Source organism: Nerophis ophidion, linkage group LG22 (assembly GCF_033978795.1).
Source record: "Nerophis ophidion isolate RoL-2023_Sa linkage group LG22, RoL_Noph_v1.0, whole genome shotgun sequence".
NCBI classification, from domain to species: Eukaryota; Metazoa; Chordata; class Actinopteri; order Syngnathiformes; family Syngnathidae; genus Nerophis; species Nerophis ophidion.
The window spans coordinates 3,000,164-3,016,322 of record NC_084632.1 but is presented as its reverse complement, the minus strand read 5'-3'; the positions used below and the strand labels follow the sequence as shown (position 1 = coordinate 3,016,322).

At 40.4% G+C, this 16,159-nt stretch overlaps 1 protein-coding gene across 2 annotated transcripts in view; it reads right to left on the bottom strand.

Annotated features, from left to right (window-relative positions):
- Positions 1-16,127, bottom strand: part of lpar3 (lysophosphatidic acid receptor 3) — a 26,440-nt gene extending 10,313 nt beyond the window's left edge. Inside the window, exons 1-2 of one of the 2 annotated variants that reach the window (XM_061882996.1) lie at positions 15,988-16,127; positions 11,562-12,310 (exon numbers count right to left, since the gene is read on the bottom strand). In XM_061882996.1, coding sequence (XP_061738980.1) covers positions 11,562-12,303 — 742 coding nt within the window. In that variant the 5' untranslated portion in view covers positions 12,304-12,310; positions 15,988-16,127. The remainder of the gene's footprint in view (positions 1-11,561; positions 12,311-15,987) is intronic. The other variant, XM_061882997.1, reaches the window with a different exon arrangement.
- Between the last annotated feature and the right edge of the window lie 32 nt (positions 16,128-16,159).

Sequence of the window (16,159 nt, the reverse complement as noted above, 5' to 3'; positions counted from 1 at the left end):
GACCCCTGTTGTCAGATTGTAGGTGGGTTTATTTTGTACCCTTCGCGTTCATATTTCACTGTTTGTTGCATTTTTGTTGCCTGTCGCTTGATTGTAAAATATGTCGATCGAAAGTGGGCGTGACATTCCTATTTTGTCAATATTCCGTGTTTTATCGTTCAAAGAAAAATGTAAAATTCCTTTACGTTTTTTTTAAGGCGGTCTGTCATAACGTTTTTAGCATTCAATCAGACATTATTGTGAGGTTTTGTATTAGTGTTCCTAAAAATAAATATACTGGCCCCCGGTCGCATTTTTTTCTCTAAATGTGGCCCCCGAGTCAAAATAATTGCCCAGGCCTGGTGTATCGTGACATGGCAAAAAAATATCGAGATATAATAAAAGGCCATATCGCCCAAAGCTAACTTCAAAAAACGCCTCATAAAAGCGCAAAAGTGCTTCAGCCATACATAAAAAGGTTTTTGGAACTGTGGCTGTTTCTATTGCCATATTTAGGTTTTGCACATTTCTAGCGGTAATGAAAAGTCAGCGTGTGATGATTACAGGAAAGGTCCGACATGTACACTGATATGAAAAGAACATAAAGTGGTGTCTTGTTTGTGCCATCTTGATGGTGAACCTCCATCCTTGATCTGCCCACAACAACCACATCCTGACTCTACATCCTGCCTGATTGGCCAATCTCAAGGTACCCAATACTCTGAAGTGAACGGCAAAGAGTACGCTAGTGTTCATGAAGGATTGATCGTCCATCGTATTTCTGAATGCTCAGTATCACCAGCCTCCTTCACACTGCAGGTCAATCACCATTTCTGTTTGCCCGTATCGGCTTTTTTCATGTCAGTGTGAACAGTGCAATTCCCAATTTTTCATATCCCAATCAGGTGTGTGCCGTGGTTGTAATACACTTTTCCACCACTTGTGGCAGCAATGACAATATCACCTACTCAGTGGCCTAGTGGTTAGAACAGGGGTAGGGAACCTATGGTTCTAGAGCCAGATGTGGTTCTTTTGATGACTGCATCTGGCTCTCAGATAAATCTTGCTGACGTTGCTTAACGCAATAAGTGGTAATCACAGTGTTAAAGATAACGTTCAACATATAAAACCTTGTCATGCATCCATCCGTTTCTATCGCACCTGTTCAAGAAGTTGCATTAACAGTCAAAAGTATTTTATTTATTATTGGTTAGCTTAAGAATAGAATAAAAATGTTATTAAAAAGAATACCAGACGCACGCATTTGTTTGTTGTAATCAGGGAAAGTCCAAATAAAAGAGGTGTAGAACTCTCTTGTTTCTCCTCATTGAGCTAAATTGAATCCTGTCTCTGTTTAATTCCTTGCTTCTTGTCTTGTTTAATAGATGTCATCAGTGTTTGAACCTGACAGTTATATTCAGTGTTAAAAATATTATATGGCTCTCACGGAAATACATTTTAAAATATTTGGCTTTAATGGCTCTCTCTGTCAAAAAGGTTCCCGACTCCTGTGTTAGAGTGTCGCCCTGAGATGGGTAAATTGTGAGTTCGAACCCCGGCCGAGTCATACCAAAGACTATAAAAATGGGAGCCATTACCTCCCTGCTTGGCACTCAGCATCAAGGGTTGGAATTGGGGGTTAAATCACCAAAAATGATTCCCGGGCGCGGCCACAGGTGCTGCTCACTGCTCCCCTCACCTCCCAGGGGGTGAACAAGGGCATGGGTCAAATGCAGAGGACACATTTCATCACACTGAGTGTGAGTGTGTGTGACAATCATTGCTACTTTACCTTTAACAGTAAACTCAGGTGTAATACACTTTTCCACCACTTGTGGCACTAATGACAAGTACTCAGGTGTAATACACTTTTCCACCACTTGTGGCACTAATAACAAGTACTCAGGTGTAATACACTTTTCCACCACTTGTGGCACTAATGACAAGTACTCAGCTGTAATACACTTTTCCACCACTTGTGGCAGCAATGACATCACACAAACGTCTGGAGCTAAAGCCATATATACGTTTAAGTGCAAAAATGACTAAAAGGCGTATTTTAATTTTGATTATTGACAGTTTATTTCAAATTCCTTATTCATTTAATAGGAATTTCAATATTTTAGTCCTGTGTGATTGTATGTACATTTACTTTCCATTAGTTTTTATGTGTCCCTTTCTTGGTAGTACATTTGATGATTGAATTTTGTAATCAGCCTGACCCAAGCCTTGTAAGTACTCAAGTGTAATACACTTTTCCACCACTTGTGGCAGTAATGACATCACACAAACGTCTGGAGCTAAAGCCATAGATACATTTAAGCGCAAAAATTATGACTAAAAGGCATATTTTCATTATCATTATTGACAGTTTATTTCAAATTCCTTATTAATTTTGTGGGAATTTCAATATTTTAGTCCCGTGTGATTGTATGTACGTTTACTTTCCATTAGTTTTTATGTGTCCCTTTTTTGGTAGTACATTTGATGATTGAATTTTGTAATCAGCCGGACCCAAGCCTTGTAAGTAGTCCAGTGTAATACACTTTTCCACCACTTGTGGCGGCAGTGACATCACACAAACGTCTGGAGCTAAAGCCATAGATACGTTTAAGTGCAAAAATTATGACTAAAAGGCGTATTTTCATTTTAATTATTGACAGTTTATTTCAAATTCCTTATTCATTTTGTAGGAATTTCAATATTTTAGTCCCGTGTGATTGTATGTACATTTACTTTCCATTAGTTTTTCTGTGGGACGGCGTGGCGCAGTGGAAGAGTGGCCGTGCGCAACCCGAGGGTCACTGGTTCAAATCCCACCTAGAACCAACCTCGTCACGTCCGTTGTGTCCTGAGCAAGACACTTCACCCTTGCTCCTGATGGGTGCTGGTTGGCGCCTTGCATGGCAGCTCCCTCCATCAGTGTGTGAATGTGTGTGTGAATGTGGAAGTAGTGTCAAAGCGCTTTGAGTACCTTGAAGGTAGAAAAGCGCTATACAAGTACAACCCATTTATTTATTTATTTATGTGTCCCTTTTTTGGTAGTACATTTGATGATTGAATTTTGTAATCAGCCTGACCCCAGCCTTGTAAGTACTCAAGTGTAATACACTTTTCCACCACTTGTGGCAGCAATGACATCACACAAACCTCTGGAGCTATAGCCATAGATATGTTTAAGCGCAAAAATTATGACTAAAAGGCAAATTTTCATTATCATTATTGACAGTTTATTTCAAATTCCTTATTCATGTTGTAGGAATTTCAATATTTTAGTCCCGTGTGATTGTATGTACATTTACTTTCCATTAGTTTTTATGTGTCCCTTTTTTGGTAGTACATTTGATGATTGAATTTTGTAATCAGCCTGACCCCAGCCTTGTAAGTACTCAAGTGTAATACACTTTTCCACCACTTGTGGCAGCAATGACATCACACAAACCTCTGGAGCTAAAGCCATAGATACGTTTAAGTGCAAAAATTATGACCAAAAGGCGTATTTTCATTTTGATTATTGACAGTTTATTTCAAATTCCTTATTAATTTAGTAGGAATTTCAATATTTTAGTCCCGTGTGATTGTATGTACATTTACTTTCCATTAGTTTTTATGTGTCCCTTTTTTGGTAGTACATTTGATGATTGAATTTTGTAATCAGCCTGACCCAGGCCTTGTAAGTACTCAAGTGTAATACAATTTTCCACCACTTGTGGCAGCAATGACATCACACAAACGTCTGGAGCTAAAGCCATAGGTACGTTTAAGTGCAAAAATTATGACCAAAAGGCGTATTTTCATTTTGATTATTGACAGTTTATTTCAAATTCCTTATTAATTTAGTAGGAATTTCAATATTTTAGTCCCGTGTGATTGTATGTACATTTACTTTCCATTAGTTTTTATGTGTCCCTTTTTTGGTAGTACATTTGATGATTGAATTTTGTAATCAGCCTGACCCCAGCCTTGTAAGTACTCAAGTGTAATACAATTTTCCACCACTTGTGGCAGCAGTGACATCACACAAACGTCTGGAGCTAAAGCCATGGATACGTTTAAGTGCAAAAATTATGACTAAAAGGCGTATTTTTATATTATTATTATTGACAGTTTATTTCAAATTCCTTATTAATTTAGTAGGAATTTCAATATTTTAGTCCCGTGTGATTGTATGTACATTTACTTTCCATGAGTTTTTATGTGTCCCTTTTTTGGTAGTACATTTGATGATTGAATTTTGTAATCAGCCTGACCCAAGCCTTGTAAGTACTCAAGTGTAATACACTTTTCCACCACTTGTGGAAGCAGTGACATCAAACAAACGTCTGGAGCTAAAGCCATAGATAAGTGTAAGCGCAAAAATTATGACTAAAAGGCATATTTTCATTATCATTATTGACAGTTTATTTCAAATTCCTTATTCATTTTGTACGAATTTCAATATTTTAGTCCCGTGTGATTGTATGTACATTTACTTTCCATTAGTTTTTATGTGTCCCTTTTTTGGTAGTACATTTGATGATTGAATTTTGTAATCAGCCTGACCCAGGCCTTGTAAGTACTCAAGTGTAATACAATTTTCCACCACTTGTGGCAGCAATGACATCACACAAACGTCTGGAGCTAAAGCCATAGGTACGTTTAAGTGCAAAAATTATGACCAAAAGGCGTATATTCATTTTGATTATTGACAGTTTATTTCAAATTCCTTATTAATTTAGTAGGAATTTCAATATTTTAGTCCCGTGTGATTGTATGTACATTTACTTTCCATTAGTTTTTATGTGTCCCTTTTTTGGTAGTACATTTGATGATTGAATTTTGTAATCAGCCTGACCCCAGCCTTGTAAGCAGGGGAGATCAGGAGTTAGACTACTTCAGTGTTAAATATTTGAGATCCCTTGGTTTTGGATGTTGTACAATCCTCTGTAATGCACTTCCTCTCTCATTACAAGCCGTGGAAAGCTAAAGCCACACAAAAGTCTTCCTGTGGTTCCATCCCTGTCCCAGCAAGAAAACAACTCTCGGTCTGCAGCATCTCCAACAAGTGCGGGCGCACAACATCAAGTTACGACTTGCCTGCAGTGGCAACGTCTCCTAAACAAAGACTTGTATTGTGTCAATGACCCTTTCAACTTTGCTCTTTTTCTCCTATTTCTTTAGCACGGACTCGAGCATAAGATGTTGAAACCAGCACCCTGCTGAGCGGGACTACTTTGCTGACAGCTCGCAGACTTTAATTGGCTCCACGTTCAACATCCGCCGCATGTACCCGCCTTGCTACGCCTCGACAAGTCATTCCAACTCTTTCCGCGGACGTCACGCTACCGGTTTATCCGGTTTTCACTTGCAGCCGCGCAGACTGCAGGAAGAGCAGGAGGTGGACGTTCCTGACATGGATGACTAGGCTATCTGCTGTGTGAAATGGAAGTGAGTGGCTTGAATTTAACCGCGGCGACCGCCCTCTCATTTGCCGTTTTAAAAATTGACCAACATTTGCGGCGGCAACAACTTGCCGTGACCGCCCATGACTTTTTATTTCTTAATGTACGAGGGACATAATCAGGGGTCTCAGACACACGGCCCGCGAGACGTTATTTTGCGGCCCCCTCCTTAATATAGAAGTTTAATGTTAGTGCGACCTGCAAGTTTTATATGAATGGCGCTTGACATTGTTGTGTTATTTGGCTCCAAAATGGCTTTTTCACCGTTCTGGGTTGCCTACCCCTGCAATAGTGGAAAAGCGGCAAGTGAGTGAAAGCGACAGAGACATTGCCATGGACACCAGGGTTTTCATACGTGCCTGTCTGCAGTATCACAGCGACACATGTCCGTCAGTAATAACTAGGGATGCACCGATTAATCGGTAACTGAATATATTCGGCCGAATATGGCAAAAAAAGCCACATTCGGCCTCCGGTGGAATGAGTTAAAAGCAAGGCCGAATAGTGGCGTGTGACGCAATTTTTTGACGCGGTGACGCAATCAACCAACGTGCAGTGACGCGGTGACGTTGTAACCCGGCGCCTTCGGAAAAATGTCAGCAGTGTGGAGATATTTTAAAGTGTCGTAAAGTGACAAAAGTGTTGCAGTTTGCAACGAATGTTCAGCCAAACTGTCTGGAGGAGGTGCCTCGTGGCCGACGTCTTGGAGAGGACGAAAAAGTTTGCGACTGACAGAGCCAAAGCAAACCGAATTACAAAGAAGGTGATGGAGTTTATGGCTTTGGATGATCAACTGTTTAGTGTTGTGGAGGACATTGGCTGTCGGAGACTCATGGAGCACATTGAGCCCCGTTACACGATACCGAGCAGACGGTATTTCTCTGATGTGTGCTCTTTACATTGTGTGTGTGTTGTTTACATTATTAGCCTGTTGTGTAGGCTACCTGTATAAGTGTATGAGGTTACAAGCACACACTTATTGAGATTTACTTGAGCCTTCTGTTTACATTATTAGCCTGTTGTGTAGGCTACCTGTATAAGTGTATGAGGTTACAAGCACACACTTATTGAGATTTAGTGGGGCCTCTGTTTACATTATTAGCCTGTTGTGTAGGCTACCTGTATAAGTGTATGAGGTTACAAGCACACACTTATTGAGATTTAGTGGGGCCTCTGTTTACATTATTAGCCTGTTGTGTAGGCTACCTGTATAAGTGTATGAGGTTACAAGCACACACTTATTGAGATTTAGTGGGGCCTCTGTTTACATTATTAGCCTGTTGTGTAGGCTACCTGTATAAGTGTATGAGGTTACAAGCACACACTTATTGAGATTTAGTGGGGCCTCTGTTTACATTATTAGCCTGTTGTGTAGGCTACCTGTATAAGTGTATGAGGTTACAAGCACACACTTATTGAGATTTAGTGGGGCCTCTGTTTACATTATTAGCATATCTACTGTGGCTAAGCAGACTTTAGCCAAAAGGACAATAATTCAGGGCTTCACGGTGGCAGAGGGGTTAGTGCGTCTGCCTCACAATACGAAGGTCCTGCAGTCCTGGGTTCAAATCCAGGTTCGGGATCTTTCTGTGTTTGCATGTTCTCCCCGTGAATGCGTGGGTTCCCTCCGGGTACTCCGGCTTCCTCCCACTTCCAAAGACATGCACCTGGGGATAGGCCCCTCCCACCTCCAAAGACATGCACCTGGGGATAGGCCCCTCCCACCTCCAAAGACATGCACCTGGGGATAGGTTGATTGGCAACACTAAATGGTCCCTAGTGTGTGAATGTGAGTGTGAATTTTGTCTGTCTATCTGTGTTGGCCCTGCGATGAGGTGGGGACTTGTCCAGGGTGTACCCTGCCCTCCGCCCGATTGTAGCTGAGATAGGCGCCAGCGCCCCCCGCGACCCTGAAAGGGAATAAGCGGTAGGAAATGGATGGACGCCTGTATCGATTGGGGACATCTCTACGCTGCTGATCCGCCTCCTCTTGAGATGGTTTCCTGTGGACGGGACTCTCGCTGCTGTCTTGGATCCGCTTTGAACTGAACTCTCGCGGCTGTGTTGGAGCCACTATGGATTGAACTTTCACAGTATCATGTTAGACCCGCTCGACATCCATTGCTTTCGGTCCCCTAAAGGGGGGGGGGTTGCCCACATCTGAGGTCCTCTCCAAGGTTTCTCATAGTCAGCATTGTCACTGGCGTCCCACTGGATGTGAATTCTCCCTGCCCACTGGGTGTGAGTTTTCCTTGCCCTTTTGTGGGTTCTTCCGAGGATGTTGTAGTCGTAATGATTTGTGCAGTCCTTTGAGACATTTGTGATTTGGGGCTATATAAATAAACATTGATTGATTGATTGATTGACAATAATCCATTTGTTGTGGGTTTATCCACTTTAATGCACTTTATTATTTTTTTAAATGCATGTTTTGTTTGAAGGCCTAATATAAATGAAAAACTTATTCAATAAAAATGTACTTTATTTAAAAAAACATGTCTACAAATGTATTGTAGGCTGTTTCTGCAATATAAAAAAATTGTGAAAAACTGCATTCATTATTCAGTATTCAGTATTCGTCCTTCGGCCAAACTTTTAAATTTTATTCGGCTTCGGCCACAAATTTTCATTTCGGTGCATCCCTAGTAATAACAGTCCCTGATAACCTGGACCAGTTCAAATTTTTTGTTTTTCTTTATTGTTTAATTTGCATTGCCTCACACGATGAACACTACATATATTTCTATACGACATGGGAGCTGTCACTTTTTGGCGCTCACTATGCTGCCGACCGCCGTGTTGCTCTAGGGAGGAAAGGCGGAACGACACACATCGCGGAAATAACATTATTCTCCGTGCATGTCTTTTTCAAAGCCTGAAGTGAAGAGAAAGGTTCGTGATGAGCAAAGACAATTCCAGGAAAAGTGGGAGATGCAATATTTCTTTGTTGAGCACAGGGTTATCCCGATGTGTCTTATTTGCACTCAGAAAGTTGTGATGCCCAATGGATATCATTTGAAACGTCATTATAGAACTCAACATGCATGCAAGTTTATTTTAGAAAATGTTTTCTTGCGGCCCAGCCTCAACCAGTTCCTGATACCCCATGTTAATAATGATTTATTAGTTCCTGATACCCCATGTTAATAATGATTTATTAGTTCCTGATACCCCATGTTAATAATGATTTATTAGTTCCTGATACCCCATGTTAATAATGATTTATTAATTCCTGACACCCCATGTTAATAATGATTTATTAGTTCCTGATACCCCATGTTAATAATGATTTATTAGTTCCTAATACCCCATGTTAATAATGATTTATTAATTCCTGACACCCCATGTTAATAATATATTAGTTCCTGACACCCATGTTCATTATGATTTATTAGTTCCAGACACCTCACATTAATGATTTATCAGTTCCTGATACCCCATGTTAATAATGATTTATCAGTTCCTGATACCCCATGTTAATAATGATTTATTAGTTCCTGATACCCCATGTTAATAATGATTTATTAATTCCTGACACCCCATGTTAATAATATATTAGTTCCTGACACCCCATGTTAATAATGATTTATTAATTCCTGACACCCCATGTTAATAATATATTAGTTCCTGACACCCATGTTCATTATGATTTATTAGTTCCAGACACCTCACATTAATGATTTATTAGTTCTAGACACCCTATGTTAATGATTTATTAGTTCCTGACACACCGTGTGAATAATAATTTATTAGTTCCTGATACACCGTGTGAATAATAATTTATTAGTTCCTGATACACCCTGTGAATAATAATTTATTAGTTCCTGATACACCGTGTGAATAATAATTTATTAGTTCCTGATACACCGTGTGAATAATAATTTATTAGTTCCTGATACACCGTGTGAATAATAATTTATTAGTTCCTGACACACCATGTGAATAATAATTTATTAGTTCCTGATACACCGTGTGAATAATAATTTATTAGTTCCTGATACACCGTGTGAATAATAATTTATTAGTTCCTGATACACCGTGTGAATAATAATTTATTAGTCTACCATCCATCCATACAAGACAACATCAATAAAAGCTTGTTTCTAATGGAATGAATGGATTTGATCCCCAGAGTCAGCGTTGCTATTGGCAACAACAACATCAAACATATAAAAACATTTCACAAAAACACAACTAAGTGTACTTAGTTCTTCAAGTACAGTACATCTGTGACGAGGAACATTTCAAGAGGAGGCGTGTTCTACATCTGAAAAAGGCCATAAACTACTTAATGAGCTAGTTAACACAAACTTGTTTGTTTAACTATCGCTTTGTCTGAAAACCTTTGTGCTTCTTTTAGTCCACTTTTCTTCTTGTATTGATGCTATTAGGACTATTATTTGTTCAACAAAAACATGTCAAACTATTATTTACCTTCTTATACCTTCTATTTAACTTATTATATTTTGTATTTACCTTCTATGTAACTTATTTGACAGTCTTTTATCTTATTTGATCTTATTTTACTGCGTACTCCCTCTTTTATCTTCCACTTATTCTATTTTCTATAATCCTTATTCCCTTATTTGACCTTCTTTGGGCCTCATTTAACTTGTTTTATCTTCTTTCACCTTCTATATTTTTACTTATTTTACCTTTTATTTACCCTCTATTGACCTTCTATTTAACTGATTTTATTGTCTATATTCCTTCTTTACATTATATTGTTGCAAGTCAAATATGTTGCAAATCATGGATGGGTGGGGATGAGTGGGCAGAGAGTGATATTGGGTGGGGATGAGTGGGCAGAGAGTGATATTGGGTGGGGATGAGTGGGCAGAGAGTGATATTGGGTGGGGATGAGTGAGCAGAGAGTGATATTGGGTGGGGATGAGTGGGCAGAGAGTGATATTGGGTGGGGATGAGTGGGCAGAGAGTGTTATTTGGGTGGGCAGAGAGTGGTATTGGGTGGGGATGAGTGGGCATAGAGTGATATTGGGTGGGGATGAGTGGGCAGAGAGTGATACTGGGTGGGGATGAGTGGGCAGAGAGTGATACTGGGTGGGGATGAGTGGGCAGAGAGTGATACTGGGTGGGGATGAGTGGGCAGAGAGTGATATTGGGTGGGGATGAGTGGGCAGAGAGTGATATTGGGTGGGGATGAGTGGGCAGAGAGTGATATTGAGTGGGGATGAGTGGGCAGAGAGTGATACTGGGTGGGGATGAGTGGGCAGAGAGTGATACTGGGTGGGGATGAGTGGGCAGAGAGTGATATTGGGTGGGGATGAGTGGGCAGAGAGTGATATTGAGTGGGGATGAGTGGGCAGAGAGTGATATTGGGTGGGGATGAGTGGGCAGAGAGTGATACTGGGTGGGGATGAGTGGGCAGAGAGTGATATTGGGTGGGGATGAGTGGGCAGAGAGTGATATTGGGTGGGGATGAGTGGGCAGAGAGTGATATTGAGTGGGGATGAGTGGGCAGAGAGTGATATTGGGTGGGGATGAGTGGGCAGAGAGTGATATTGGGTGGGCAGAGAGTGGTATTGGGTGGGGATGAGTGGGCAGAGAGTGATATTGGGTGGGGATGAGTGGGCAGAGAGTGATATTGGGTGGGGATGAGTGGGCAGAGAGTGATATTGGGTGAGGATGAGTGGGCATAGAGGGATATTGGGTGGGGATGAGTGGGCATAGAGTGATATTGGGTGGGGATGAGTGGGCAAAGAGTGATATTGGGTGGGGATGAGTGGGCATAGAGTGATATTGGGTGGGGATGAGTGGGAATAAGAGTGATATTGGGTGGGGATGAGTGGGCAGAGAGTGATATTGGGTGGGGATGAGTGGGCATAGAGTGATATTGGGTGGGCATAAAGCGATATTGGGTGGGGATGAGTGGGCATTGAGTGATATTGGGTGGGGGATGAGTGGGCATAGAGTGATATTGGGTGGGGATGAGTGGGCATAGAGTGATATTGGTGAATTGATATTGTGACGAAGAAAAAAAAGAACCACAGGTTTTACCGAGCAGATGTTTGTCGATACCAACGGCGATACATACGGATATGGTTTTATGGCCGAGATGCAGCCGGTAACGTTCAGGCGAGCGATGGCCATTTAGGGTTGTTAAGAGAGAGAAGAACTCACCGAGCACCACCATGACGGTTTTGATGAGCTTGATGCGCGCCCTCTTGTGGTTGACGGAGACCCCGCTGTGCTGCGTGAACATGTTGTTCTGCATCTTGACGAAGGTGTAGATCCGCATGTAGATGGCCACCATCACCAGGAAGACCACCAGGTTGGAGACGGACCAGAAGACCAGGTAGCTCCTGCTGAACAGGGGCGCCAGCTGGGAGCAGTCGCTCAGGTTGCAGATGCAGTTCCAGCCCAGACTGGGCACGGCCCCCATCAGGATGGAGATGGCCCAGACCAGGACTATGAGCAGGGTCACCCTCCTCTTGGTCAGGTTGCTGTGGACTCTGATGTTCATGATGGAGATGTAGCGCTCCAGTGCGATGACCAGCAGGTTGGCCAGCGAGGCGGACAGGCTGATGTCCAGCAGACCTTGGCGGATGAAGTAGCCTTTCACCGTCAGCTTCCGCGACACCTCGCCCGTGTTGAACATCAGGTAGACGTAGGCGATGCCCGCCAGGAAGTCGGAGGCGGCCAGGTTGGCCAGGAGATAGTAGAAGGGGAAGTGGAACTTCTTGTTGGTGATCACGGCGGCGATGACCATGGCGTTGGAGAACAGGATGAAGCAGCAGAAGAGTGAACCCACCACTTGGACCAAAATGAGCTGCGTCCTGTTCCACTTGTCGTCGGCGCCGCTGCTGTTGTAGAAGAAGCCCATGGGCTCGTTGTAATGGCAGCTGAGGTTCTGCACGGCCATTTTCCTGCTGAAATCAGAACGTGCTGTTCATTATAAACTGACATAAATAGGTTTTATTCATGTCATGTGACTTAAAACCTAATGTGTCAAAAGTGATACGCACATTTTTGATGCTTCTATATCAAAATGTCATGTGACTTAAAGCACCATAAATGATTCCGAATGTGCTGTTCATTATAAACTGACATAAATAGGTTTTATTCATGTCGTGTGACCTAAAACCTAATGTGTCAAAAGTGATACGCACATTTTTGATGCTTCTATATCAAAATGTCATGTGACTTAAAGCACCATAAATGATTCAGAACGTGCTGTTCATTATAAACTGACATAAATAAGTTTTATTCATGTCATGTGACCTAAAACCTAATGTGTCAAAAGTGATACGCACATTTTTGATGCTTCTATATCAAAATGTCATGTGACCTAAAGCACCATAAATGATTCCGAATGTGCTGTTCATTATAAACTGACATAAATAGGTTTTATTCATGTCGTGTGACCTAAAACCTAATGTGTCAAAAGTGATACGCACATTTTTGATGCTTCTATATCAAAATGTCATGTGACTTAAAGCACCATAAATGATTCCCGGGCGCGGCACCGCTGCTGCCCACTGCTCTCCTCACTTCACAGGAGGTGATCAAAGGGATGGGTCAAATGCAGAGGACACATTTCACCACACCAAGTGTGTGTGTGACAATCATTGGTACTTTAACTTTTAACTTTAACTTAACCTTACAACACCTAATGTATCCTAATTGATACATAAGTTGTCGATCCTTCATCATCATCAAAATATCATGTCAATTAACACTATAACACCAAACATATCATATATGATACATAATTTGTTGATCCTTCTACATCACCAAAATGTCATGCGACTTAACACTATACCACCTAACATATCATAAGTGATACATTGTCGATCCTTCTACATCATTAAAATGTTGTGTAAATTAACACTATAACACCTAACCTATCATGAGTGATACATAAATTGTTGATTGATCTACATGAAAATGTCATGTGACTTAACACTAACACCAAACGTATCATACATGATACATAAGTTGTTGATCCTTCTACATCATTAAAATGTTGTGTAAATTAACACTATAAAACCTAACCTATCATAAGTGATACATAAATTGTTCATTGTTCTACATCAAAATGTCATGTGACTTAACACTAACACCGAACGTATCATACATGATACATAAGTTGTTGATCCTTCTATATCATTAAAATGTAATGTAATTTAACACTATAACACCTAACCTATCATAAGTGATACATAAGTTGTTGATTGTTCTACATCAAAATGTCATGTGACTTAACACTGAACGTATCATACATGATACATAAGTTGTTGATCCTTCCACATCATCAAAATGTCATGTGACTTAACATCTGAATCGCTCGCACCGTTTCAGGCGGAGCTGGAAGCCACGCCCCCTCCAGCTCCATGCGGACCTGAGTGACGTGTATAAACAGCGTGTCTGCCCAATGACGTTATAACCGTAGAATGATCGAGGGCTAATTATTGGTTTCTTATGCGGGTTTATTGTTAGGCGGTTTCATTAACGTCCTCCCAGAGCGGTAAAACAACACACAACAACAGCAGAATGTTTTCGTCTACCATATAGCAGCTCGTCTGCCGTAAACAGCAATGTTGTGACACTCTTAAACAGGACAATACTGCCATCTACTGTACATGCGTATGGTTAGAAAAACAAGGATGGACATTTCAACCCTTAACTCAACAATGAGTAAATGAGTGTTATGTGTGTGTAACACACATAACACTCATCTGTATATATTATATATAATGTGTATATATTATATATATACACATCGTATTTCCTTGAATTGCCACAGGACATATAGTATGCGCCTGCCTTGAATTACTGGCGGGTCAAACTCGCTTCCCAAAATAATTAGCGCATGCTTAGTATTACCGCCTGGTCAAACTCGTGACGTCACGAGTGACACTTCCCCTGTCGTCATTTTCAAAATGGAGGAGGCTGATTTCAATACCGGTAATTTGAAATCGCATAAAGGGAGGAAGATTAAGAGCTTTTCAGTAGGATTTAAGGTCCAAGCTTACGTCACGCTCAAATTTGTACTGCATGCCTTTGGTAAGTGCCGGAGTGAGAAGAGGTTTTAAAATAATTAGCGCATGCTTACTTTTACCGCATTCCTTTGGTAAGCGCAGGAGTGAGAAGAAGTTTTTAATTAATTAGCGCAATTCAAGGAAGTACGGTATTTATAGCTTGAATTCACTGAAAGTCAAGTATTTATTTTATATATATATATATATATATATTTATATATAATGAATCAGGCAGTAAATATACTCCTCCCCTCTTAACCACGCCCCCCACCCCCTGAAATCGGAGGTCTAAAGGTTGGCAAGTATGTATGTATGTAGTATGTATGTATGTGTGTATGTAGTATGTATGTATGTAGTATGTAGTATGTATCTATGTGTGTATGTAGTATGTAAGTATGTAGTATGTATGTATGTAGTATGTATGTAGTATGTATGTATGTGTGTATGTAGTATGTATGTATGTAGTATGTATGTATGTATGTATGTGTGTATGTAGTATGTATGTATGTGTGTATGTAGTATGTATGTATGTAGTATGTATGTGTGTATATATATTTGTATTTATGTTTTTCTGTATGTATGTAGTTACATACTCTTCAAACAAGTTAATATTAATTAAAAATAAGTTTAATTAACTTAAAAGGAAGGAAAATGTAGTATGTATGTATGTGTGTATGTATGTATGTAGTATGTATCTATGTGTGTATGTAGTATGTATGTATGTATGTGTGTATGTAGTATGTATGTATGTGTGTATGTATGTATGTATGTATGTGTGTATGTAGTATGTATGTATGTGTGTATGTATGTGTGTATGTAGTATGTATGTATGTATGTGTGTATGTAGTATGTATGTATGTATGTAGTATGTATGTATGTGTGTATGTAGTATGTATGTATGTGTGTATGTAGTATGTATGTATGTAGTATGTATGTATGTAGTATGTATGTATGTAGTATGTATGTATGTGTGTATGTAGTATGTATGTATGTGTGTATGTAGTATGTATGTATGTAGTATGTATGTATGTGTGTATGTAGTATGTATGTAGTATGCATGTATGTAGTATGCATGTATGTAGTATGTATGTATGTAGTATGTATGTGTGTATATATATTTGTATTTATGTTTTTCTGTATGTATGTAGTTACATACTCTTCAAACAAGTTAATATTAATTAAAAATAAGTTTAATCAACTTAAAAGGAAGGAAAATGTTACTCTAATTCAACATGTTTAAGTAAGCATGACTTAACAACTTTTTAAGTTTACACTACTTATTCCAATTAATTATTTTGAACACTCTGATTTACAGTCGTGTGTTAAATCTAGATATTTATCTACCACTGAGTATAGGTGACATGTTTAATAAAGTGACCCTCAATAAAAAAAAAAAAAGATTTTCTTCTTAATAAAGTCACAAAAGTCCCTGGACACACTTCCTGTAAATCTTTGACTGCAACAATGACATTTGCGCAAGAAGCAGACAAACGGCAGCAAGACAGTCAAGTACAACTGGAACTGAAGAAAGTAAGAAGCAGGAAAAGAAGTAAAAGTGCGCTCACCTCAGATGAATGTCGGCGTGACGTGAAAGTTCCCGGGCGAGGACGCGACCATTCCCCCTCCAGCAGCCTGCCCACGCAGCCGGACAGCAGGGAGGGAGCGCGGGCAGCGGGAAGGAGGACGACCGCGGGGAGACACTGGACGTGAGGCGGAAGGCGTGAGTCGGCTTTCAGG